The 25,671-nt window shown below is 34.9% G+C and overlaps 2 protein-coding genes across 2 annotated transcripts; both read right to left on the bottom strand.

Moving 5' to 3' along the window:
• Window positions 1-13,347: 13,347 nt before the first annotated feature.
• LOC125195075 (uncharacterized) lies at window positions 13,348-14,036 on the bottom strand. Its single transcript, XM_048093276.2, has one exon. It carries the CDS (start codon window positions 13,907-13,909, stop codon window positions 13,562-13,564), a length of 348 nt encoding a protein of 115 aa, XP_047949233.1. The 5' UTR covers window positions 13,910-14,036; the 3' UTR covers window positions 13,348-13,561.
• Window positions 14,037-22,762: 8,726 nt separating this feature from the next.
• On the bottom strand, window positions 22,763-25,372 carry LOC125195640 (transmembrane 9 superfamily member 11-like). The gene is made up of 2 exons (XM_048093771.2): window positions 25,225-25,372; window positions 22,763-25,030 (listed from the first exon to the last, which is right to left on the bottom strand). The coding sequence occupies exon 2, from the start codon at window positions 24,943-24,945 to the stop codon at window positions 22,969-22,971; it is 1,977 nt and encodes a 658-aa protein (XP_047949728.1). The 5' UTR covers window positions 24,946-25,030; window positions 25,225-25,372; the 3' UTR covers window positions 22,763-22,968.
• Window positions 25,373-25,671: the final 299 nt, after the last annotated feature.

The following is a 25,671-nucleotide window of genomic DNA, read 5'->3' as shown; positions in this document are numbered from 1 at the left end:
GTTAAAGACTTGTTATGGAGGTCAAAGAAAAACAACAAAGTTTTTATAGAGAGTTTATGCACACCAAACCAAACATCTCTTGAAATTTACAAACAATATTCTATAGTCTAATCTTGTTTGTCTATTTACATCTCAAATTAGGTATGGTGAAGAACATTTCTATGCAATTAAGTACGAGGAACTAAATTTGGTATCAATAGTGAATATGATAAGAAGTTAAAATTCAGTTGAATAATTTGGCAAACACACTCATTTCTGTTAGTTACACAGTCTTATAAGAGGAAAGTCAGTTGGGATGTCAAAAATAGTTAGCCCCTCACTTAGGTCACCAATTTCTCTTCATTAAAAGAGTCTTCAATCAAAAAAAAAAAAAAAAAAAAAAACACAACATGAAACAAATCTCTAAATTACTAATCTATTACTATTACTGAGGCTCGCTACTACAAAAATCATACTACAACTGAAAATTCCAAATATTTGAATAATAGAATACTCAGTTTGGCACAGGAGAAATATAATCATCCCAGAATGCAATGAAAACAAATTCGAAAATGATTACTTAATTAGGCACAAAAGAATAATCATCTCAGAATGCCACGAAAACAAATTTAACTTTGCTGAGATTTTCTCTCTCACCGTCCCTCATGTCTTATTCATCCAAAGGCCATATTCTCATAGCTATTTCTTGAATATCACGCAGCGTGACTTAATCAAATTATTCTCTACAAACTCGCCACCATAGTTTTAATCAACACCCCATAATGTTCTGTGCTCTATATAAACCTTCAACAAACATGAAAACTTGCAAACAAATCATCACTTGCACACACTAATATACACATAAACAAATCTACACACACACACGTACACGAGAAATAGAAAAAAGATATGTCGAGTGCAGTAGCAGAGATGATGGCCCGGTGTGTGTTTGAAGGAAGCCTATCAATGTGTGACACAGACATTGAACGGAGACCATATCATCGAGACTGCAAGTGCGCATTGCATAAAGAGAAAGGCAAATGCTCCCACTCTGCTTCAAAACAGAGTAATGTTTCATATCCTAAAAGACAATTTAGCACCAAATGCAAATGTTCCATTTCAGTGTCAGCTTCTGCTGAATATTCTTTTGTGCATAGTTCATCAAGTAGGAGTCCTCAAATCATCATTGAGGGCTCAACCCTATAATTAGGTTTCATTACATCAGATAAGTTTGTTAGGTCACCCTCCTCTAAAGAGTTAACACTAACTTCAAATAGTTGGTCTTAACATTAGAGGTAGTGCTGAGAGGAACAGTTCATTTTGCTGTAAATTCTTCTTCATTCATCTATAAATGCCACTCATTTTGTTTCCTACAATGCTGCAGACTTGTTCGATTTCACAATGAATTATGAAGTTGTAAAAGATAACAATAAAATGTGTTTGTTCTATGTCTGATCAGTTAATTTATTTTCCAGAAATCAATTACACCATATCAGAACTTTAGCATTTATTTTGTCCAACATATCACAAGCTTTTATTCTGATTAAGAATTTCAGTTGGATGAGTTAATAAAGAAAAAACTTGACACTTTAGAGCAAACAGCTAGTTGTTGGATTGTAAAAGGAATGGTTATAAGTTAGTAACCAAATATATGCAATAAAAAATGGAATGTGCAAGAACAATAATTTGGGGACAGTATCTCTTGTTATGAACTACCAGCTGTGGGCCCATGCACCAAGATTGAATTATAAATACACGGTAATAAGTAAAATCAATATATAAACAAAAGTGCTTATGTCATGTCTTTTTTTTCATAACGAATTTTCCATCTATCACGTCAGATTCCAAGATACTCCCTCCGTGTCGTTACCATTTAATCTGACACGAGTTTTAAAAAATTAATAGAAAGTGGATTGAAAAAGTTAGTGGTATGTGGGTCCTATTTTTATATATTAGTTTTAAAATAAAATGTGTGACAATGAGTTAGTGTAATGTAGAGTCCACTATAAAAAATGGTAAAAGTGAAAGGTGACAAATTTTTTAGGGACAGACGAAAATTGAAATAAGTGACAAATTTTTAGGGATAGGGGGAGTACATGTTTTTAGTAGTACTCCACTGACTAAGAATCTGTCGCCATAATCTACTTCCAAAGAAGCCAACATTACACCTAACATTCCAAGAAATTCCATTCATTAGGCCTCAATTCTATACTATACATATAACAAAGTCGAGTAAGGAAAGAGAATTGCTAAATAAAACTCATTTAGAGTATCTTCCACATAAATTAATAAAACCAGCAATATTTATCAGCTTGTTTTGTGCTGCATTACTTGTTATATCAGCTCCCACACATCATGTTTTTGTATAATTGGAAATCTAGAAAGGAGAGAACACAGAAAAGAATAATGGCTAATTACATATAGGTAGAAAACATGTACTAGTAATTGAATTAGCAAAAGAGTATTATTGTTTTTAACTTTTTTTTAATTAAATTCGAAAATAGTTACTCAAAATTCATAGACTCCTTGATATGTTTCCATTTCACCCTAATATAGAAGGAAAGTGTCCTAATATAGAATGGGATGGGATGCATGAGTTGAATATTACAATTACATCAGCCCTAATATAGAAGGGAAGTGTCCTAAGAACAAAATTATTTGAGCTTCGCAGACAATATTACACTAAGTCAAATCGGTTGTGCATCGATGAATCCTCACACTTTTATTTCCTAAAAGTCAATTTAGCACCAAATGTTCCCTTCCTGATGGGGAAACCACCTACAACTAGTGTGCATTAAGATTAGCTTCTTCTTTTTATCAGTTTGAAATCTTTCTAAACCCAAAATTGCAGTGAAGGTTGACACCTTTAACCAATGTTATTTTATTCTCTTTCCACTCTACCAACAAAATAATACTATTACATAAAATCAAGTACTATATGAAAGGAAATGCTTCACTTTAAGCATGGACGGAAATATCACAAACTTTGCATTCCATGGTAATTCCCCACGGGTCAATCATCATGCCCCGACTGATGTACGCCATTTATCATACTTGTCACAACTAATCTGACATGGCTCATTTGCATCACTTTTATTGTGGATGACTGGATATTAGTATAACATACAATCTGAGCGAGAATAACATTATTTGAAATGCCATTCTCCAAAGAAAATACTCCTATTATACATCCCTTGAAAATGCATCTACTTTCATGTTTCCACGAATCAAGATAAATCGACATTTTGTAATTTCAAAATAAGAAGGAAAAGAAAACTAAAACAAAAAACCCATCTTTCAACTTAAATTTTGAATCCTTTTCACATTTATTTCAAGAATTCGAAGAAACCACACAAGCTGTTGATTATGGCGCGAGCAAAAAGGGCGGGCCGCTTTGCTTGTCCAAGGTTTTTTGGGGCCGCCGTGGAGGAGATTATTAGCCAGTTAAGCATTTCTTGGTATGATAGAATGAAATGAAGGTAAGAGTGGAATGAATATAGGATGTAATGACAATTTCTTTGTATTTACTTTGCATTTTCTATTTCTTTCTTCATTCCATCATTACCAAACAATGAATAGAATGGATATAAGAACATTTCATTCCATTATATCAAGAAGGGCATTGGGATTTGAGGGCGTTGAAACGTCGTGATTTCTTCTTAAATTTTGTCTAATCCATGTAGATTTGACGGTTGGCCACGTAGGATCAATTATTTTAGAAAATTTCTTATTCGAGTCGGGTTGGAAAATTAGCAAGAATTGTAAAGTTTGTGATATTTGCGACCACTCTTAAAGTTTATGAGAAATAACTTAAACAAGCCAAAGTTTATAATTTTAGAGATCAATATTCCAACAATTTATAATTAATTCACTTAAATGGATTAAATGAACTTTTGAATAGGTTAGACGCGTTCTAGGGTTAGACGACTGACGTCAACTTCAATTTCGAGAAAATTAATTTCAATGGAAAAATCAGAGTTCTTGCATTTCGATTAAAAAAATCGAGAAAAATTCAAAAAATATTGAAAGTTTAAATATTTACATGCAGATAGCCCAAAATAAAATTACATAAGATGATACTAGCTAGTAGTACATTATAAAATTTGAATAAAATAATAGTAATTGTGGTTGTTTTGGTATATTATAATTTGAGTTTGAATGTGATCGTAACTCGTATGTTCAACATATTTCAAAATTTAACGTTGGATAATATTTTATTTAATAGACAATATATTTAACGCGTGAATATTTTATTTTAATGGCTTAATAAAACTAGTATATAGATTTGTGTTGTGCCTCTTTCCTGTAGGAATCTTGGCACTTTTCACAAGAAAAATGTTGATTCCTTTTATATAGTAGCCTAGTAGGTATTATTCCAAAGTAAAGGAATCATATGAAGTCCCTCCAATTCTTTTTAATTATTTAACCATTTAAGGAATCTATTTTACTTTGTGTGTAACACATAACTTGATTCTATCTAATTTTATGCTTTTAAGATGTGACAGTGGGATAACAAAATATGCTTTTTTGAGGTTTTTCCTATGTAATTTAGTGATAGAGCATAGTTTTTTTAGATTTTTCCTATGCAATAAAATATGCTTCAAATAAAGTTCAATTATTATACTCCGTCCACAAATAAACTTTCCTTTTTTACCGTTTACGTCCGTCCGCCAACAGACTTCTCATTTATTTTTTACTATTTTAATCTGTAATAAACCACACATTCCACTAACTTTATATCACTCACATTTTATTATACAAACTATAATACTCCTATATTTATGACTCACATTCCACTAACATTTTCAACTAACTTTCCACTATATTTCTTAGAACCTGTGATGGGTCAAAACTGTTAGCACAACAACCTTGAATACAAATCAAGATATGATCAAGGTGAAGGAAAAGAAGCATGATATTGCTCATGCTAACAAAGAAGTGGCAGAGTGTGCAATGTCATCAATGAATTCTCATCCAATGTATCCTACGTGGAAAGAAGTGTTGACTAAAGGATCCTAGCTTGAAGATAAAGAGCTCCTGCCATTTTGTACTGCATTGCATTAAGTTTTCAGTTACTCTAGTTTGGCATTTAGCTGGTTTGTTTGGTAGCTTAGCTAGGGTTTAGGATGAGCTTCTAATCTCTTCCAAATGATAGTATATATAGAGATGTAAATAAAACTCATTTCGAGTAATCTGAAACATCATCAGTCAAGCACTATATTCAGAGCTCTCATATTCTCCTGTTACATTAAATTTTGTAGCTTAATGAGTTTATTGGCTACTTCTATCATGGTATCAGAGCCTAGGATTTGATCCTAGGCTCTCACCCTCTTCTTTCCCTTTCTCTTTCACTCTTTTTTATATCATTATGGCTGAAAGCGAAGAATTTGGATCTGGAGAGCAACTATACAACAGCTCTAATGTTGCATCTCTGCAAGTTTTTCCCCAAAATCATCTCATGTCCATAAAGTTGTCTGAGGATAACTACCTCATTTGGAAACAACATGTCTTATCCGCTGTGCGAGGATATGGACTTGAAGGTTATCTAACTGGAGAGCAGACTCCACCTCCCAGAATGATAACTCCTGCCAGATCCACTCAAGCTATCTTAAATCCAGCATTTATCAACTGGAATATGCAAGATCAGAGGCTATCCCATTGGCTTCTATCATCTCTTTCAGAAAGCACAATGGTGATAGTAGTAGGTCTAAGCTCAAGCAAGGACATCTGGGAAGCTTTGGAAGCAAATTTTTCAAGTCAGTCTAAAGCAAAAATCATGCAGTATAAACTGCAGCTTCAAACTGTTAAAAAGGAAGGTTTGTCCATGAGAGCATATCTCAACAAAGTTAAAACTTGTTGTGATCTTCTTGGTGCAGCAGGTTGCAGAGTTTTGCAAGATGATCATATCATGCATATCCTATCTGGGTTGGGAACTGATTATCACCCAGTGATAGTGGCTATCACCTCAAGAGCTGAGGCTTGTTCACTTCAGGAAGCTACTTCAATCCTTTTGAGCTTTGAGAGCATGTTAGAAGGCACAAGCTCGAATACCACAAATTCTGATGGTTCTCTCCCATCAGCGAATCTTGCTCAGTCCATCAACCAAAGGAGAGATTCTAATTTCAGAGATGATGGTGGAAGAAACTTCAGCAACAGAAACGATGGAGGGAGATCTTCTAGCTTCAGGGGAAGGGGTGGACGAGGTGGCCGAGGAGGTGGAAGATCTGGAAGCAACAAGCTCACCTGCCAACTGTGCCAAAAACCAGGTCATGCAGCTGATAAGTGTTGGTATAGATATGATAATGCTCCTTCTCAGCAAAGAACACAACCAAATCAGTCTCATTTTTCCAACACCCCTGCTGCTCATGTTGCACACACCCGAGGACAACATGTGTTTCAGAACACCTCTTCTCATCATCCTCCCTCTGAGTTTGGAGCTGATGCATCTTCAACATCATCTTGGTATCTTGATTCTGGAGCAACAAACCATATCTCCAATGACTACTCAAATCTGAATGCAGCTACAGAATACAGTGGAGGTAAGCTCTTACATTTAGGTGATGGTAATGGAATTCATATTGCTCATATTGGTAATTCTACCCTTAGGTCTGCTTCTAATCCAGCCTCTAGGACTTTATTCTTACATAATCTTCTTCATGTGCCTCAAATTTCCAAAAATTTGTTGAGTGTATCTCAGTTTGCCAAAGACAACAATGTCTTCTTTGAATTTCACTCTTCTTTTTGTTTGGTGAGAGATCAGGTATCCAAGGAAATCATTCTCAAGGGCACACTTGATGGTGGTCTATATCACTTTTATCTCCAGAAAACATCTCCAAGTATCAAGAGTCCAAGAAATCTTCCTGTTTTTCAAAATAAGAGTCATAGTAGTGTTCCTGCTTCTAGCTCATCATGTTCTGATTCTGTATTTCATTCAGCCTTTGCTGTTTCTAGTTCAGCCATCTCTAGCTTAGATCTTTGGCACAAACGGTTTGGTCACTGTGCTATTGATGTTGTTAAGAAGGCTCTTAATCATTGTAATATCTCCTTTCATCCAATGAAAAACTCTACTACTTGTCTTCCTTGCTCAGTTTCAAAAAGTCATAGATTACCATATATGGATTTCATTACTCAACACTCTAAACCTCTTGAGCTTATTCACAGTGATGTGTGGGGACCTTCTCCCATTATTTCAAGAAATGGATTCAAATATTATGTGACTTTTATTGATCATGCTAGTAGATATACTTGGTTATATTTGTTGAAGTCCAAAGGAGAAGTTGAACAAGTCTTTAAACAATTTAAAGTTATGGCTGAGAATCAGTTTGACACTAAATTGAAGATCTTGCAGAGTGATTGGGGAGGAGAGTTCCAAGGTTTATCAAAGTTTCTACAGGAATATGGAATTATACATAGAGTATCATGTCCCTATACTCCACAACAGAACGGTCTTGCTGAAAGAAAGCATAGACACGTTGTTGAAATGGGCTTAGCTTTACTAGCTCAATCAGGTCTTGCAAAATCATTTTGGGATGATGCTTTTGTTACTGCAGTCTTCATCATAAATAGACTTCCAACTCCAGTGTTGCACTCTATCTCTCCTTTTGAATCACTCTTCAAAACAAAACCAAATTATCTTGAACTCAAGCCTTTTGGTTGCCTCTGTTATCCTTTCATCAGGCCATATAACAAGCATAAACTTGACTTTAGGTCTGCACCCTCAACTTTTCTTGGATACAGTTCGTCACACAAAGGATACAAAACTCTTCTTCCAACCGGTAAACTCATTGTTACCAGAGATGTTGTATTTGATGAGTCCATTTTTCCTCATAATACACCTGCCTTAAATCCAATTCCTTCTTCTCCCTCATCTGATCTCAGTCCTATACAAATAGTTGCACCAGTTCTTTCTTCAATACCACCACACACCTCACAACTCCCGGTTTCTTCCTCATCTCCACCAAATTTGCACAGGCCTGATACTTCTCTCACATCTGCAGCTGTAAGATCTCCTAGTGCTCAATCTGAATCTCCCCTCCCATCTTCCTCATCATCTACTGCTCCATTACCCATTGATCCACCTTCAACTTCTTTAGATCCAGTTTCTGATGTTGTCAAACCTTGTCATCAGATGACTACTAGGAGCAAAGCAGGAATTTTTAAACCAAAAACATTCCATATCAGTCTGGATTGTATTCCAAAATCAGCCCTTGTTGCTCTTCTAATCCCTATTTGGAAGGCTGCTATGCTTGAAGAATTTCTTGCACTTCTTAGAAACAAAACCTGGATCTTGACTAAACTTCCACCTGGCAAGAATCTGATAGGAAATACATGGATTTTCAGGATTAAAAAACATGCAGATGGGAGTATTGCAAGGCATAAAGCTAGGTTGGTAGCACAAGGTTTTTCTCAAGAGCCCGGTTTTGACTTTACCGAGACATTCAGTCCAGTAGTTAAACCCACAACCATCAGATTAATACTTTCCATCGCTGCTTCATATGGTTGGAATATTACTCATCTTGATGTTAACAATGCCTTCTTACATGGTGATTTGAAAGAGGATATCTATATGAGGCAGCCATTAGGATTTGAGCAAGGAGATCCCACCCTTGTATGCAAATTAAATAAAGCTCTGTATGGCTTGAAGCAGGCATCAAGATCTTGGTTTTCAACTGTACAAGCTGCTCTTTTGGTTCTTGGTTTTTCCCAATCTAAAGCTGACACATCCTTGTTTTTCAGAGTTTGTGGAAAAGAGGTTACCTATCTTCTAATCTATGTTGATGATATGCTCATCACAGGCTCCTCTTCATCTGCTATTAAACAAGTAATTTCTCAGCTCAGTCAACAATTTTCTTTGAAAGATTTAGGGGAAGTCAAACATTTCTTGGGTGTTGAGGTGGTCTATACAGCTCAAGGTCTTCACTTGAGCCAAGGATCCTATATCAGAGAGCTATTGGAAAAAGTGCAAATGCTTGATTCAAAACCATTCCCTACACCAATGCTGACCAACCTCAAACTGTCCAAGAATGAAGGAGATCCTTTCTTAGATGGAAAATTGTATAGAAGCACAGTTGGAGCATTGCAATATGCTACGATCACCAGACCCGAAATCAGTTTCAGCGTAAACAAAGTAAGTCAATTCATGGCTTCTCCTCTTGATTCTCATTGGAAAGCTGTAAAAAGGATACTTCGATATCTAGCTGGAACAATGGACTATGGCCTTCATGTGCAAAAGACAGAATTCAAATTGGTGGCTTTCTCTGATTCGGACTGGGCAGCAGACATGGATGATAGAAGGTCAGTAACAGGGTATTGTGTATATTTCGGAAATAATCTTGTATCTTGGTGTTCAAAGAAGCAGGCAGTGGTGTCGAGATCAAGTACAGAAGCAGAGTATAGAAGCCTTGCTCATGCAGTTTGTGAGATCAGCTGGATAAAGTCTTTACTTGATGAACTTCAAGTGAAACTTTTGGAGACTCCTATTGTCTGGATAGATAATATGAGTACAATTGCATTGGCAAGTAACCCTGTTCTACATGCTAGAACAAAGCATATCGAGCTGGACATCCATTTCGTGAGAGATAAGGTAAAAGAAAAGAGATTGGAACTCAGATATGTTCCAACTTCAGACCAAATTGCAGATGTGCTTACTAAAGCCTTAGGGTATCAATTCTTCTCGCGTCTAAGGAACAAGATGACCATTTGTCCTTCATCCACGATTGAATTGAGGGGAAGTGTTAGCACAACAACCTTGAATACAAATCAAGATATGATCAAGGTGAAGGAAAAGAAGCATGATATTGCTCATGCTAACAAAGAAGTGGCAGAGTGTGCAATGTCATCAATGAATTCTCATCCAATGTATCCTACGTGGAAAGAAGTGTTGACTAAAGGATCCTAGCTTGAAGATAAAGAGCTCCTGCCATTTTGTACTGCATTGCATTAAGTTTTCAGTTACTCTAGTTTGGCATTTAGCTGGTTTGTTTAGTAGCTTAGCTAGGGTTTAGGATGAGCTTCTAATCTCTTCCAAATGATAGTATATATAGAGATGTAAATAAAACTCATTTCGAGTAATCTGAAACATCATCAGTCAAGCACTATATTCAGAGCTCTCATATTCTCCTGTTACATTAAATTTTGTAGCTTAATGAGTTTATTGGCTACTTCTATCAAAAACATCCCTTGTACTGGTGTACGGAGGGAGTATTTATTGGGTTTTGTTTAGGTTTATTTGCGACTTGATTAAGGAGTGAGTGTAAGACCGATATTGTTTTAATCTTAGACCTAACTACATACAATCATCGCTTGGATGTCCCCCTTAAAGACTTCTTCCATTTTGTTTTAATAGTCTAGAGTTAGTTTTTGATAGTAATTAAAAACATTATAATTTACTATGTGTTTTCCTCGTTTACCATTTAGTAATCTAAAAATTCTCCATCCTACGAAATTGTTACGATTCGATTTACACTAAGGTTAATGAAAATTCGGGATATCGGATATTGGAATGGAGATTAAAAAGTGACAGATATGTTACTTGGTTGCTTTTGATGCTCTTTTTTTGTGGTTTTGTAGGTTTGTTGTTTTTGTTGACTTATTGAATCTCCTTTTATGCATGAAACCTCTAATAGTTATTTATGGTTTTGAGTCTTTCTAAAAAAAAAGTTAATGAAACGTTAACGGTTGCTAATATTTAGTTAATTACTTCTACTGTTAATAATAATGGGACGAATACTTAGTATAGCCTTGAAATATTCCCTACCAAAAGTACGCCACAAGTTAATTATTAAAGAATGAACTTTGGAATATCCCACAATATTACATATGGAGGCTATAATTTTAAATTGTTGAAGGTGATATTATGATATGTGCATTTACAGTATTACTAAAAAATGATAGTGATAAATTGCAAACTCATATATTGTATAAACTTCAAACTTTTTAATACAGTATCAACACAACGTCAACACAATATCAACACAGTGTAAAATTTTACGATTTTGATATCAACACAACATCAATCCTTGACATTGTGTTTACATTTTTTGTTGCTATTATTTTATTATTTATTGATATTTTCTAACATTTAAGATTATAGTTTTTAGTTTGTACAATATTTAGAGTTCGTTTTTACTCAGAAATATTTTTAATGGATAACAGTTGGCTAATAATGGACCCTAAATCATAACAAAAGACAAGTACACATAATTATCACAATTCCTGCGGTCCATTGATAATAGTTTGGACTTTGTAAAATTTGAATTCAATTTAAATTCGAATTAATTTTTTATTTCAATTTTAAACATAACCATCACCAAAAATTCTCAAATGAAAACATCATTCTAAATATATATCATACTTATGGTTTTCAATAGTTTCTGTCAAGTTCGTGAATTGATGCATGAACAATCTATACCACATTACGTGTTGTTATTTAGTTTTATTCATCGATTTGGAGACGTATAAAAATTTTATTCAACTATAATGGACCTCGGCAATTATTGTCTCACTATACAAAGTCTTAACCACACGCAACCTGCTTCTGGTGTTCTTGGGGGCTTTCCACTTTTAGATTTATAAGAGAATGACCAGAGTACTTAACCGCGTGCCCACGCGTAGAGCACGACGTTGAGTATGTCGTCGCTCACACACATGTTTGTGTTTGAGCATTCCTGTTACATGTCGATCCATTTAGACTTTTTTGTGTTCAGATCCTTATAGAAATAAGTAATTAGTAGTAGTATTCATGACATGGACAATCTAACGTGAAGGACTTTAGTATTAAATCTATTGATAACACTTGGCGTGATTTAGCACTAAATTGAATCACGAACAAAAAAGTACTTCTATGTAAGTTAACTAAGTATGAGGCCTTTATGATATAAGAAGAGCTAGTTTTTTACTTTATGCAATCGTGCCTCGATGCACTATAGAAGATATGGTCCCAAAGAAATGTTTTTGACAAGATATTATGAAAACTTAGAATGTATTCTAGTACAATAAATAAAGGCTTCAGAGTTCTATAGCACTTTGGGAACATACACAAAAGTCGAGCTAGAAGTAAGCTTGATTAATAATGAACATCAAATATCTTATCACAAGAAATAAATTAAATTAAAAAGAGTCTAGAATTCGCTAATCTGCATTTCGACGATAAACCAATATTGATTACAACAGTAAAACTAATCAATAGTAGTAGTATTTATAATAAACTTTAATTTAATTGAAAGAGTCTATTAGAATTCCTTAGATTTCCTAAATAAGTTCCATAGTAGTGGGTGCATTTCTTTTCGGCACAAAGATTAAGAAAAATTGTGTTAAGTAGATTAAGTAAAGAGAAGAATAAAGTAGGAAATGAAAAAAAATAGAGAGATGAAGATAAAATAAAGTAAGAGAAAGTTCTTTTATTAAGAGGGAATACTACTATGAAACGGAGGGAATACTATATAGGGAGAGTTTATAGTTTATTGCTCAAGTAATATTAAAACTTGGAGTAAGTATAATTTGTTGAAATATCTGCGGTTCAGATCATTGGAGTGATAAGAGTCGGAAGCCCTAGGATTATCAATAATGCTAATGTTTGAGCAAAATATCGCAGGTTGAATTGGTGGAGGCCGCTTCCCATCTCGCTATTTTTGGCTTCCAAATTCCAAAAGAATAAAATTATTTCTAGACTCTTAAGCCAAATATACATGTGGCGAATAGTCTACTTTTGTTAGGCGTCAGAGAACGACTGGGTTTCTTATAAATGTTAAATTAATGTTCGCGTTAATTCATTTATGTCCCAGTTGTATATTTGTGGTGAGCTAATTATGGAGTAATTTATAATTCCGGCGTTCCGGAAAATTTGTCACTTATATTTACTTTTGTTCGTCCCTAAAAATTTGTCACATTTCACTTTTTACATTTTTAGCAGGGGACTTTATATTTCACCAACTCATTCACGCTCACATTTTATTTTAAAACTAATATATATAAGTAGGACTCACGTGTCACTAACTTTTTCAACTCACTGTCTACTAGTACATTTTCTAAAATTCATGCCGGATCAAATGGTGACAAATTATGAGAGTCAGAGGGAGTATTCACGTTTGTATATTTGTACTATCATAGCATAGGTGTGCTATTCAACCGTCTCAAAAGATTCTTCACGCACAGAGAGATAGATTTGCTCCTTCAATATAGAGCACGTCCCTATTGTTTTCCCATTTTAACTCATTTTTATTCAACTAGATTTTTTAATTTGCCACGAAGCTATCTATTTCTATAAAACTCACTTACTCCACAAACTCAAAAACCCAAGCAACAGAAACAAATGTATACTACGACTTAAATTGAAGAAGAAAATATTAAATTGGAATTAAACACGACTAATTGAGCAAGCAGCAGAAACAAATTTATGAACGGAGCCTTAGATTGTACAAGGAATTCCATACACCAATTTGCATATCTAAATCATCTAGACAGGGGGAAAAAAAGCAGAGAAAAATAATCACAACCACCTTATTTCGCTCCGTAATTATTTTTTCTTTTTTTTTAAAATTCGCACGGGCAACAGATTATTCCCAAAATTCGAGAAATTTGAAGCTCACGCTTTGGGCGAATCACTCACCTCATCATCCTCTGCCGCTCTGCACAGCGCCAACTGCGACGCTGTCCTCGGAATCTCCGCCGACTCCGATGCCGATGCGGGGGAGGAGGAAGGAGACAGCGAGGACTGGCCGATCAGCGAGAGCGATCCTTCGCTCCAGGAGCGGCGGATCGGGTAGGAGATCTTATCGTATCTGGAGCGGTGGGGGCAGTGGCCGGCGGAGTTGTGGAGAGCGCAGCCACAGTTGCGGTGGTAGGGGCGGCGCTGGATCCCGGTGTCCGCGGCGGTAATGCAGCCTTCGAGCAGGCTCCGGAATAAGCCGTCGCCGGCAGCTCCAGTGGCCATGGCTTACAAATTGATGCAGATATTTTGGGTTTGGGGAATGGAATTGAATTGATTTTTGTGAGTATTTGTTGGATTGTGCAGAGCGATTTTGAAAAGTAACGTGTAAAGTGAGAGAGTATTTTGTACTTGACATGTGGAGAGAATACTCTACTGGGCCCAACTAAATATTTCAATTACTTTAGCTCAAAAATAGACTACGAATTTAAATGTGGTCACGCGTTTTATGGTAAATAAATCATGTTTTATTTACTTCAACGATGATTCAAGAAAGAGTGTTTAAATATCACGTGGATAAAGAATAAAGTAGAAGTGACAAAAAATTAATTTTTTTGTTGGAAAATAGAAACGATTCAACAAATTGGGATAATTTAAAAATAAATACGACTTAACTAGAATACATTAATTCTTTCATTAATTTTATTAATTCTCTTTAATTATTTCTTAGTATTTGAAAATTCATAATTACAATTAATAATCATGATTAAAAACATGAAATACAATTCAATTCGCAATACATAGACTGAGGCATCAATTTTCTTGCAGCAATATCTACAAGGCATCAATTTTCTTATGTTTACTTAGCAATAAAAACTAGAGTGAACTACACTAATAGTTCCTGATTTTGTTGAAAAATGCACCAATGGTCCCTATAAAAATTTTATATCATTTTTGGTACGTTAAAACTAGAATAACTCTAGGCACCACTAGTGTAAATATTTATAGTGGGGGCATTTTGGATCTTTCTATTCTCCCCTTAATTTTTTTAATTATTTCTTCCATCACCATTTTCTTTTAAAAACTCAATTATACTTTTATTTAAATAATATTTAATTCTTTATAATTTCAAATTTTTAAATAAGAAAGCAAAATATTTTAATTATGCTTTATTTATTTTTAAAAATATATTGTTTATTATACATCTCAAAACTAAATATAATAGTAACATTTTTAAATAAAATATTAAAGTGAACTATAGAAAGTTCTCTGTGGAATTTATTTTTACTTAAAAATTTTACTTAAATTTATTAAATTTGAGAAGAAAAAATATTATAGTGAACTATATAGTAAATTTTTATATAAAGAATGTTAATTAAATATTTAAATGTTACTAAACTTAAGTGAAAAATATAATATTTTAATTACATTAATTAAAACATAGTATAGTGAAAAATATATTTAAGTATAGTAATTAAAATTTATGTGAATTATATCTAACGTAAATTAAAGCGAACTATTGCAAGTAACATTTTTTACTAAAAATATTAAAGTAAACTATAGTAATTTTTTTTTATTATAAAGCTTAATCTATACGTTATACAAGTAATTATTCAAAAAAATTAAGTGAATTATTTCAAAAGAAAATGTTTTCTCTTGTACAAATATAAAATGGACTAGTATTAGAAATGTAAATATTTAGTATCCCAAAATGTATTTTTATGTATGTCAAAAAGAATTGCATGATTGAAGAGGTATTAAAATTGTAATTTTCAAATACCAAAAAATGTCCTCCATGGCATTTAGGAGATTTTTCAAATGCAGAGGGGTATTAAAGACCGATAAGTACTAAAAATGTGATTTCTAAGGACCAAAAAGGATATAAATTTTTTTCAGAGACCATTGATGCATTTTTCAACAAGATCAGAGACTATTAGTGTAATTCACTCTAAAAACTATGTATAACTAGAGTTAACTATGAACTTTACATGACACACTTTATGCATCCAAGTGCACGGTCTATCCAACATAATTTGATTCTAATCAAAATTTACTACTCCTTCATTTTTATTCTTCAAAAATATATTTTGAGTAATACTCTACGTATTACTAATTATTGGTTTAATATCTTATTTATTTAATTAATTGCCTACCACCGCAAAAAAGTTACTAGTTGCGTGGATTATATTACTACTACAATTAAAAGAAGAAGAAAAAGGAGTCGCGTTGTGCTAACGTTCATTTTCTAAAGCGCAAGTGTCGATTGATCATGATGTGTGAGTATCATAGTTGAGGTTCAATTTTGTTTCTATTTTGCAAATAGAATAAAAATGAAATCGTTTAATTTTCACATTGGATAACGACGCGGTGAGTATTAGTACTTGTTTGAATAATCTCTTCTATTCACGTATCAGCATATTATAATTGGATTTCGCATATTCATACTACAAAAAAGTGTCTCTATTCATCTATATAAATTGGGATTGATTATTAAAAAAACTTCTCGATCTCAATTCTGGTTTTAGTCAAGTTATATACTTTCAAATTTAGTCCTGAAAAATAAATTTGCGATTCCTGAAAAACGAAATATCATCACAAGTCTTTGCTAATGGAAAAATATCTTCATATATCCATTTTTTTCTTATTATGCATTTGATTCCACTAAGGACGTATCTTTTCATTCTAATTATTATAATTGAAGATTATGGTTCAATAATGATAATATAAATTTGATTTATTCTATAATTAATTGTTTATAGTCATACATATTACTATTTAAGTATTATATCGCCTAAAATTCGAATGATATTGTTCCAAATTAATTCGATATTTATTTTATTTTGGAGCTAATTTTAAAAACAAGTATATAAGCTATATTTCAATTAATTAACATTTATACATTATACAGAAACAAAATCAAATTATATTCAATCAATTTGTGAATTTAGATACAAAATTAGGAAATTAAATGGCGTTATTACTGAAATAATTTTAAAAACATAAATATTAGTACTATGTTATATTTGCATGACTTTCCATGTTTTATAGTAACACAATCTTCCAAGGTTTATATCCTTAATTATTTAATATTGTAACCATATACTTTGTGCAACATAAGGTTGTTTTAGGGTATATACTGAAAAAAAATTCAAAAAAGAGAACATTAACTGTAGTTGTTAACTAGAAGGTGATACGGTAATTCTACTAATATTTTAAAATTCAAGTATATAGATTTTAAATTTGGATAACCCTTATGTTAGTAGTATAATTTATTATACATCGAGCCATAAATCCAAAAATATATTTACACTTCAAAAGATGAGTCTTATACTAACCCCGTCCCTGAAAATTTGTCTCATTTTTTCATTTCCGTCCGTCCCTAAAAATTTATCCAATTTTTTCATTTCCGTCTGACCCCAAAATTTGTCTCATTTTACTTTTACTACCATTTTTGGCAGTGGACTTCATATTCCACTAAGAGCATCCACAGCGGTCAAGAGGACGGTGCTCGTCCGTCCGTGCCGCTGAGCACGGTGCCGTCCGTCCGTGCCAGCGGCACGGCGCTGCTCTTAGCTAAGAGCACGTCCGTGCCGCTGAGCAGCACACGTGGCGACGCCTAAATCGCCAACGGCATAGCCGTTGGCTTTTTTAATTTTTTAATTTTTTTTTAAAATGCGAAAATAATTTAAAAAAATGATTTAAAAAAAAAAATATTTTCCCACTTCCCAAAAAAAATATATCCGTTTTCTTCCCACTTAAAATTTATTTTCCAATTTTTTCCCCCAAAATTCACATTTTCATCTATAAATACCCCCACTTCAACACAAAAAAAATCACATTCTCATCTATTCTATCATCATCTACATTCTCTCATCTCTTTTCCTCATACCTCTCATCTAAATTCCCACCACACTACACAATGTCCGGCTCCGGCGATCACCCCTCCGGCAATCACGGTTCGAACCACGATTGGTTCGACTCCGAGGTCGGATCACCCCTCCGACAATCGCGGTTGGAACCATCTATTCTATCATCATCTACATTCTCTCATCTCTTTTAATTATGTATTTTTATTTTTTAGTATTTTAATTATGTAATTTTTATTTTTTAAGATTTTAATTATGTAATTTTTTTTTTTAGGATTTTAATTATGTAATTTTTAATTTTTAATGTATTTTTATAATGTAGAAATGTTTTTTAATAATTGGAGTATACAAATTTAATAATAGAATGGTGGACCCTTGAGCTTGTCCTTAGCTAAGAGCACAATCCGTGCTCTTAGCTAAGGACAAGGAGTAAAAGTGGGTCCGGACCCACTTCCATGCTCTTAGCTAAGAGCACGGATGAGGATGCTCTAACTCATTCCTACTCACATTTTATTATAAAACTAATATATAAAAATAGGACCCACAATCTACTAATATTTTCAACTCACTTTCCATTACATTGCCTAAAATCCGTGTCAAGTCAAAGTGGGATAAATTTTGGGGGACGGAGGTAGTAGTAATTATTGAAGATTGTGATTGGATAGTGTATAATCGGAATGGATCTCCTACTCCACATTTCCTAATCAATTCATATGCTCCACCTCTCACAATTTAATAAAATAAGAGTAAAACATGGAAGTGATAGTTAAGTGACGGTGGGATTATTTTATTAGATTGTGAATGTGAAGTAGGAATGAATTAGAAAAGCTGGAGTAGGAGATCCGCAGCTGTGTATATTGTTTGGTCCGTACTTCGTACGAGAATCTATGGGTATTAACAACACAAAGGTAAACTAAATTAATGTTAAGAAAATTATATACTGGTATTTTGGCGATTATACCTGAAGTTAGTCCTATGTTTTGAGTAATAAAACACCGAATACCGTACCGGGTTGAGTATTAAATTGATAGGATTAATCGCCAAAACCCGCAAATTATAAAGTATCTTTAAAATGAATGGATTAAGTAGACTGGGTCAACGAAGCAAAATCATTCGATAAAAAATCAACCGAAAAATACTCGCACTCTTTAGTCTTTAGTTAAATTCAGCCTAATTAATTATCATCTTCTTCCGCCTCAAAACTACAAATCATGTTTGAAATCGGCCCAACTTAAATTAATTACTCAAGTAATGAGTCAGATCACTCTCCGCTCTTTGAGGCAACCACCGATTTCGTAATACTTAAATAAGTGTACATATTATACTTTGATTGATTAATTTCCTGATGAATGCAATTTTTTTTTAAAGTTTGGCAATATGCTTTATGTGAGCATTTATATTGGATTGTGTTAGCATTACTTTTTTTTTTTTTTTTATACATTTATTTTGATTTTAATACTTTAGAATATATTGTTAACGTCGTTAATAAATATAAAAAACACTGATTTATTCTATTATTATTTAATTTTAAATGATAAAAAAATAGTTAAGCTTCGATTTTTATGTTACTTGCAGATCTAATGAATTTAGTAATAATTATAGGATACTGAAATTGAAGTAAATATATAAAATAATGATAATATGGAAATGAAGAAGGGTGCTCATGAGTCATGAATAGTACACATGTATAATATTTCTAGGAGATGAATTGTCATCAATAGTCAAACCAAACTTATTTTGGCATTAATTCATCTTTCGATATCTTATCGTGCACGATTATAATTTCAATATGGGCAACATAAAATTAGGTGCGATAAACATAATTTAACATTAGATATACATGGATAAAATCATTTCATAAAATATATCCTTTACTTCGAGAATATGTCTTTTACTTCTTAGAGCATCCTCATCCGTGCTTTTAGCTAAGACCACAGAAGTAGGCCCGGACTCACTTTTACTTCTTATCCTTAGCTAAGAGCACAACACATACATCCGTTCTCTTAGCTAAGGACAAGCTCAAGAGTCCCACCATTCTATTATTCAATTTAAATAAAAACATTTCCACAATATTAAAATGCATTAAAAATACCCGAAATACTATTACAAATTACAAAATAATTAAAAATTACATAATTAAAATCCTAAAAATAAAAAATTACACAATTAAAATCCTAAAAATTAAAAATTACACAATTAAAATCAATAAAATTAAAAAGACGCACTACTCGTTGCCGAATTTCGCCAAAATGTGATTAATTAGATCTTTTTGTAGCTCAATGTGGGCTCTTGTATCGCGCATTATGTGTCTTCTTTCGATACTCTCGTTCACCGTCGTATGCACACCTCGGCGTGGGAGAGACCTCGCGGTTGAGCTTCCAGCTTCATCCTCGTAGTAAAAGTTAGCCGCCATCGGTCCTTCGTCGGCAATAATCATGTTGTGCAAGATAATACACGTGTATATGATGTCGGCGATATTCTTAACGTACCAAAGCCGAGAAGGGGACTTCACAATGTTGAATCGGTCTCTTGACGCTGTGCAAAAAGAATCCGTCTTTGCTTTTGTGGATTGCTGAACGACTTCACGAAAGTCGACCACCTTGGGTAGATACCATCGGCGAGATAGTAACCCATGTGGTATGCATTTCCGTTGATGGTAAAGTCGATCGCCGGTGCTACACCATTCAAAACATCATCGAAGAGTGGTGAAGAATATAACACGTTCAAGTCGTTGTTGGATCCGGCAACACTGAAATATGCATGTCAAATCCATAGGCGGTAGTCGGCGACCGCTTCAAGGATAAGTGTTGGGCCGCCACCTTTGTGACTGCTCAAGTGTTGCCCCCTCCAAGCAGTCGGGCAATTCTTCCACTTCCAATGCATGCAGTCAATGCTGCCTAGCATACCGGGAAAACCGTGGACTGTTTCGTGAAGACGAAGCAACCGTTGACAATCGTCGGTGGTGGGTGCCCGAAGGAATTCCTCGCCGAAAGCAGAACGAACGCCGCCGCAAAAATTCTTGAGGCATAGGATTCCAGTTGACTCACCGACATGCAAATACTCGTCGAAGAGGTCAGCCGTTTGCCCAGTAGCAAGTTGTCGGATGACACAAGTACACTTTTGCAACGCCATGAGACTTTGTCGACCGATTGCGTCTGCACCTTCTTGAAAGTATTCAACGCGGGTGGACAATGTGTTGACAATACGCATAAACAACCGTTTTGACATGCGAAAACGGCGCCGAAAGTAATCTTCTGGATACCGCGGCTGGTCGGAAAAATAGTCGGCAACGAGCCTTTCATGGGCTCCCTCTCAATCACGAGGGATGTAGCGATGTTTTGCTCTAGTTGGTTGAGGAGGAGGAGGGGCGGGGGTATTGGCAGCGACATAGGCTTCATAGGCGGCACGATATTGTTCATAATATTCTTGTTCTTCGCGCTCCGCTTCCGCAATGAGATTGGTGAAATCCATTTTTGAATTTTTTAGAGAGAGTTTGAGAGAGGAAGATGTAGATGATTTAGTATGAAAAAGTATGAATGAGAGATAATTTGATGTGAAAAGTGGATGATGAATGTGTGTATTTATAGATGATTTTGGGATAAAAAAAAAATCCAAAAAATCCAAAAAAAAGTCCATAAACGGCTCTATTTTTTGGGAATCCAAAAATATTTTTTTTTATTTTTTTGTATTATTTTGAATTATTTATGAATATTTTTTTTTAAAAAAAATAAATTCGAATTTGCCAACGGCTATGTCTATGCCGTCGGCCAATAAAAAGACACCACGCCACGTAGGGCTGTTCAGCGGCACGGACGTGCTCTTAGCTAAGAGCAGCGTCGTACCGCTGGCACAGACGGACAACTCGCAGCGGCGGACGGACGAGCTCGTGCTCAGTGGCACGGACGGACGGACGGATTTGCTCCACCGCTGCGGATGCTCTTATGTTTGCCATGAAGATAATTCGGCTAGTGAGATATAAAAAGGAATTTCGTCTTAACACTACTTAAACTAAAAGCAAGAATATCTATGCACGTTCGTGTGTGTGTGTGAGAGAGAGAGATATAGAGAGAGGAGATCATAGTGCGCCACGAAACTTGTAGGCTGAATTTCTTGACATATTTTGTAAGCAAGAGAAAACCTAGATCTTAGGGAACATAATTTGTATGCTAGTGTTTATTAGTTTATGGGTAAACCCAATGCCTTTTACCTGAAAAAGACTTCATGAATGAATATATAAGTTTTAGATACCTTTATTGTTCATGGTTGATATTTATTTGGATCCTTTATTGTTCATGGTTGATATTTATTTGGATAGTTTGGGGAATGGAAACATATGGAGTACATAATACAATAATACGCATGGTGCAGGTGGGGTTATGATTCTTAGTCATTGAATGGATTTGATTCGAGTGATTTTTTATCATATATGGTACAAGTATCTCATCAAAATATTCAGATATAATTCCATAGCCCATGCATATCAAGATATAAGATACTCCCTCCGTCTCCCAAAAATAAATTTTCTTTTCTTTAGTTCGTCCTTAAAAATAAAAACTTTCATTTTTAGAAAATTTATTTCTTTCTAATGAGGTGGAACTCATTTTTCACTAACACATTTTTCTTTCTATTTCTCTTACTGTACCAATTTTGTATTAAAACTCATGTTATTTCAAATGTATCAAAATTTTAGGGGGTGGAGGGAGTATTTTTTTTTATGCTAGAAATTTTAATCATGTTTTTAAGTATGAGTAAGGAAGAATTTGCTAAAATGGAAAGACAATTCAAACCTGCTCAATCATGCGCCCACCCAGATGATTCAGTAACGTAAATCTAATTCCATTATATTTTACCAAATACTACATATACTTACTTATTTTTCTTCTTCCTTTGTTGGTAATCTACCCATCATCAGTTTCTCATATCACACATTAATTCTTAGTATAAAACATCTGTCCAAATATTTTCTCTTCTTTTCTTTTCGTTTCAAGCAACCCCAAAAACCAATTATAGTACCAAGTAGTTGACAATATAATAGTGGATATGTTAAATTTAGGAAGATTGTAGAGAATTAACATCAGTTTAATTCTTATTGTTTAGTCACCAATATAATAGTGGATATGTTAAATTTAGGAAGATTGCAGAGAGTTAACATCACTTTAATTCTTATTGTTTAGTCACTTTGTGAAACATAACAAATAGAAATGGGTTGATTAATTAAATCATAGACCAGGTTTCTAGCCCATCCTTAAAGCCCAGAATGACCCAATCCACCTTCAAAAAAGATAAAATTAAAATTATACGTATAAATAGAAAAAAAAATCATCCTGCAAATAGGAGTATGAGTTTCTAATAGTAATAACAATGAATACCAAACTTCATGGTGTTATTTTTTTGGATAAACATTCTCTATTGAAAAATGACATCAAAACAAGAAACTATGAAATAAACTTCAAAAGTTGCTTCCCGGTCAGCAACATCTCAGTCCAGCTTCACAGACGAAAACAGGTAGTGCACGAACCAGAACGAGGAGAGGAACCCGACTGTGCCCGTTGCAAGCATGATCGCAAGCACCATGAAAAGCGAATAGCCCAGGTAGAGTGTTGCAGAGACAGGTCCGCTCAAACTCTTGAGGTCGAATATCAGATAGTTGATCGAGTAAAGGAAGATGTATATAGCAACGGACCCAGATGCAAAGAAAGACTTCCACCACCATTTCCAGTCCTCCACACAAAGGTGCATGTAAGTAAGAACGAGCGACACCTCAGCACATACCACGACTAAAAGCATGAGCACGGCAAAGAGGAATCCGAAAACATAGTACACACGACCCATCCAGAGGCTCGACATGATAAAGAAGAGCTCAATGAAAAGTGTGCCAAAAGGAAGGGTACCAGCCCCAAGAACCAACAGCCACGATGGATACTTCTGTTGTGGGATTTCTCGGGGGATTTGGTTTGTTCGAACTGGGTATTCAATATGAGGCGCCTTTGCACCAAAGTAGCCGCCAACGAGGGTGAGGGGAACAGAGATACAGAACCATAGCAAAATGAGGATGACAAATAAAGAGAAAGGAATTGCTCCTGTGCTGTGACTACCCCACAATAAGAAATTCAAGAAAGTGAAAATCAGGAATGAAATACCGGGGAAGAAACAAGAAACCTTCCACGAGACACCAATCCATCCCTTGTGGTCTCCAACAAAGATAGTCCTCCATAAACGAACAGCTACATATCCGGCAGCAATTCCAAGAACCATGTAGAAAAACAGCATGCCTGAAATAAGCGTCCCACGGGATGCTGGGGACATAAATCCAAGGGCAGCGAATAAAATTGTCACCACGGCCATTCCAAGAATCTGGACCCCATTACCAACCATCACACACAGGAGAGCTGGATTAGAAGGGGCACGGAAGACATCAGCAACAACGAGCTTCCAGCCCGACAACTCCTCATTCATCTGAGCTTGAGCTTCCTTGTCGAGCTCCTCATACTGGGTAAGATCCCGCCTAACAGTCCTCAAGAAGATCACAAGCACAATACCAGCCAAGAAAGTGATCACCATGAGCGAATTCAGAATTGAAAACCAATGCACCTTGGCACCCTCCATCTTCAAATATGCATCCCACCTTGACGGCCACTTAATGTCCTTCTCCACAAAGGAGACCTCATAGGAAAAAGCAAGAGGCTCATTCTCCTTAATAGGCATGGCTACCGTGTTTGGATCGCAGATAATTGTAGCTGGGTACTTGTTATACATTTTCAAGTTCTTCACCAATTCAGGCTTATGCTGGAAACTACAGGGCACCACCTCAAACCCAACAACCATGTACCCTGGTACAGCTGATCCCTGGTTCCCCTCGGGCGGGATCATCTCAGCAGCATCCCCAGTGCCCATCACACGAGCCACATTGCTCTCTTCGAACTTATGAACAAGGACAGTAAACTTCAAGTGATTGAAGATATAGTACCCCTCGTCAACCTTAGCACCCACGGGGTAACCCGTCCACCTCAACATGTACCCATCCTTCTTAGTATACCTAATTGCAGGCAAGTTATCAAGGATGACATTGACCTGATACATCTCATCAATCCTCTTTTTCAAAAGCTTAAACTCCTCACCCGATAAAGGCTTTGTTTGGCAAAGGAAAATCTGGGTCTCATTAGTGTACATCTTGAACCTATAGGGTGAATTCTCAATCCTATCACCCATGAGAAGCTCACCGAGATTCTCTGCACTATCCTTAATGCCCTCTTTGGGTTGACAGAATGGCAAACTATAATAGCTAAAGGGCATTTCAGTGTCAATTGAAGTCAAAGAATTCACTTTCACAGTCAAGGGATCACCGACTTTATATTTGTGAGGGTAACTACCGGGGAGATAAAACCCTTGGCTCAATTGACAAATTACTAACACAACAAGCAAGATCGACACCTTCAAACTGAGTAAAGATCCCATCTTTACCGCCGCTATCGTAGATCTGGACGGCCCAGACCGGGAAATCGACGATAATTTCCAAGAAAACAAGGATTTATTTCAAGATCTGCCGCAAGAATTCACAAAATTTAGAGGTCTCATAGAGAATGAGTATTCCAGATCAAAATGTGGTAAAAAAAATAGAAAAAAGATAAACGCAATTTGGAATTTGAAACAAAATTTGTAACGACATTGAAAAAAACATTTGAAAACGAAGAGAAGGGTGTGTTTGAATATGAAAATCGTAGAGATCTAACTGACCTTTGAAGTTGAATCGGGATTGAAAACAGCTACATGAACAGCGGCAGAAAACGTGTAGATGCGGAAATTTAGAGAAATGGAGTGAGTGATGGAAAGCACGAATTATTTATATGCTGTATCAGTGTATCTCTATGCTTCCAACGTCGGTGGCTGACGACACGTCATTGCTTTTATGAAAATGAATACTTATTTGAGTAATTACTCAATTGGTACAAAATAATTTTCCATTATTTAATATTGGTATAAAAGTATACAGTTTATTTAAACGATATGGAGTATAAAATAGTACTAGTGTTTCATTTAATACATTTTTCATTTATATTTGATGTCATCAATTATTTGTATATACAAAAGGTACTTTGTCCCGTCCTGTCTCATAATATGAGTCATATATGGTGTGGGCACGAGTTTTAAAAAATATAAAGAATAATGAGTTGGAAAAGTTGG

The sequence above is a fragment of the Salvia hispanica genome, chromosome 4 (assembly GCF_029641045.1).
Source record: "Salvia hispanica isolate PSC_SH4W2 chromosome 4, Shi_PSC_v1, whole genome shotgun sequence".
Taxonomy (NCBI): Eukaryota; Viridiplantae; Streptophyta; class Magnoliopsida; order Lamiales; family Lamiaceae; genus Salvia; species Salvia hispanica.
This window is presented reverse-complemented; position numbering and strand designations above follow the sequence as displayed.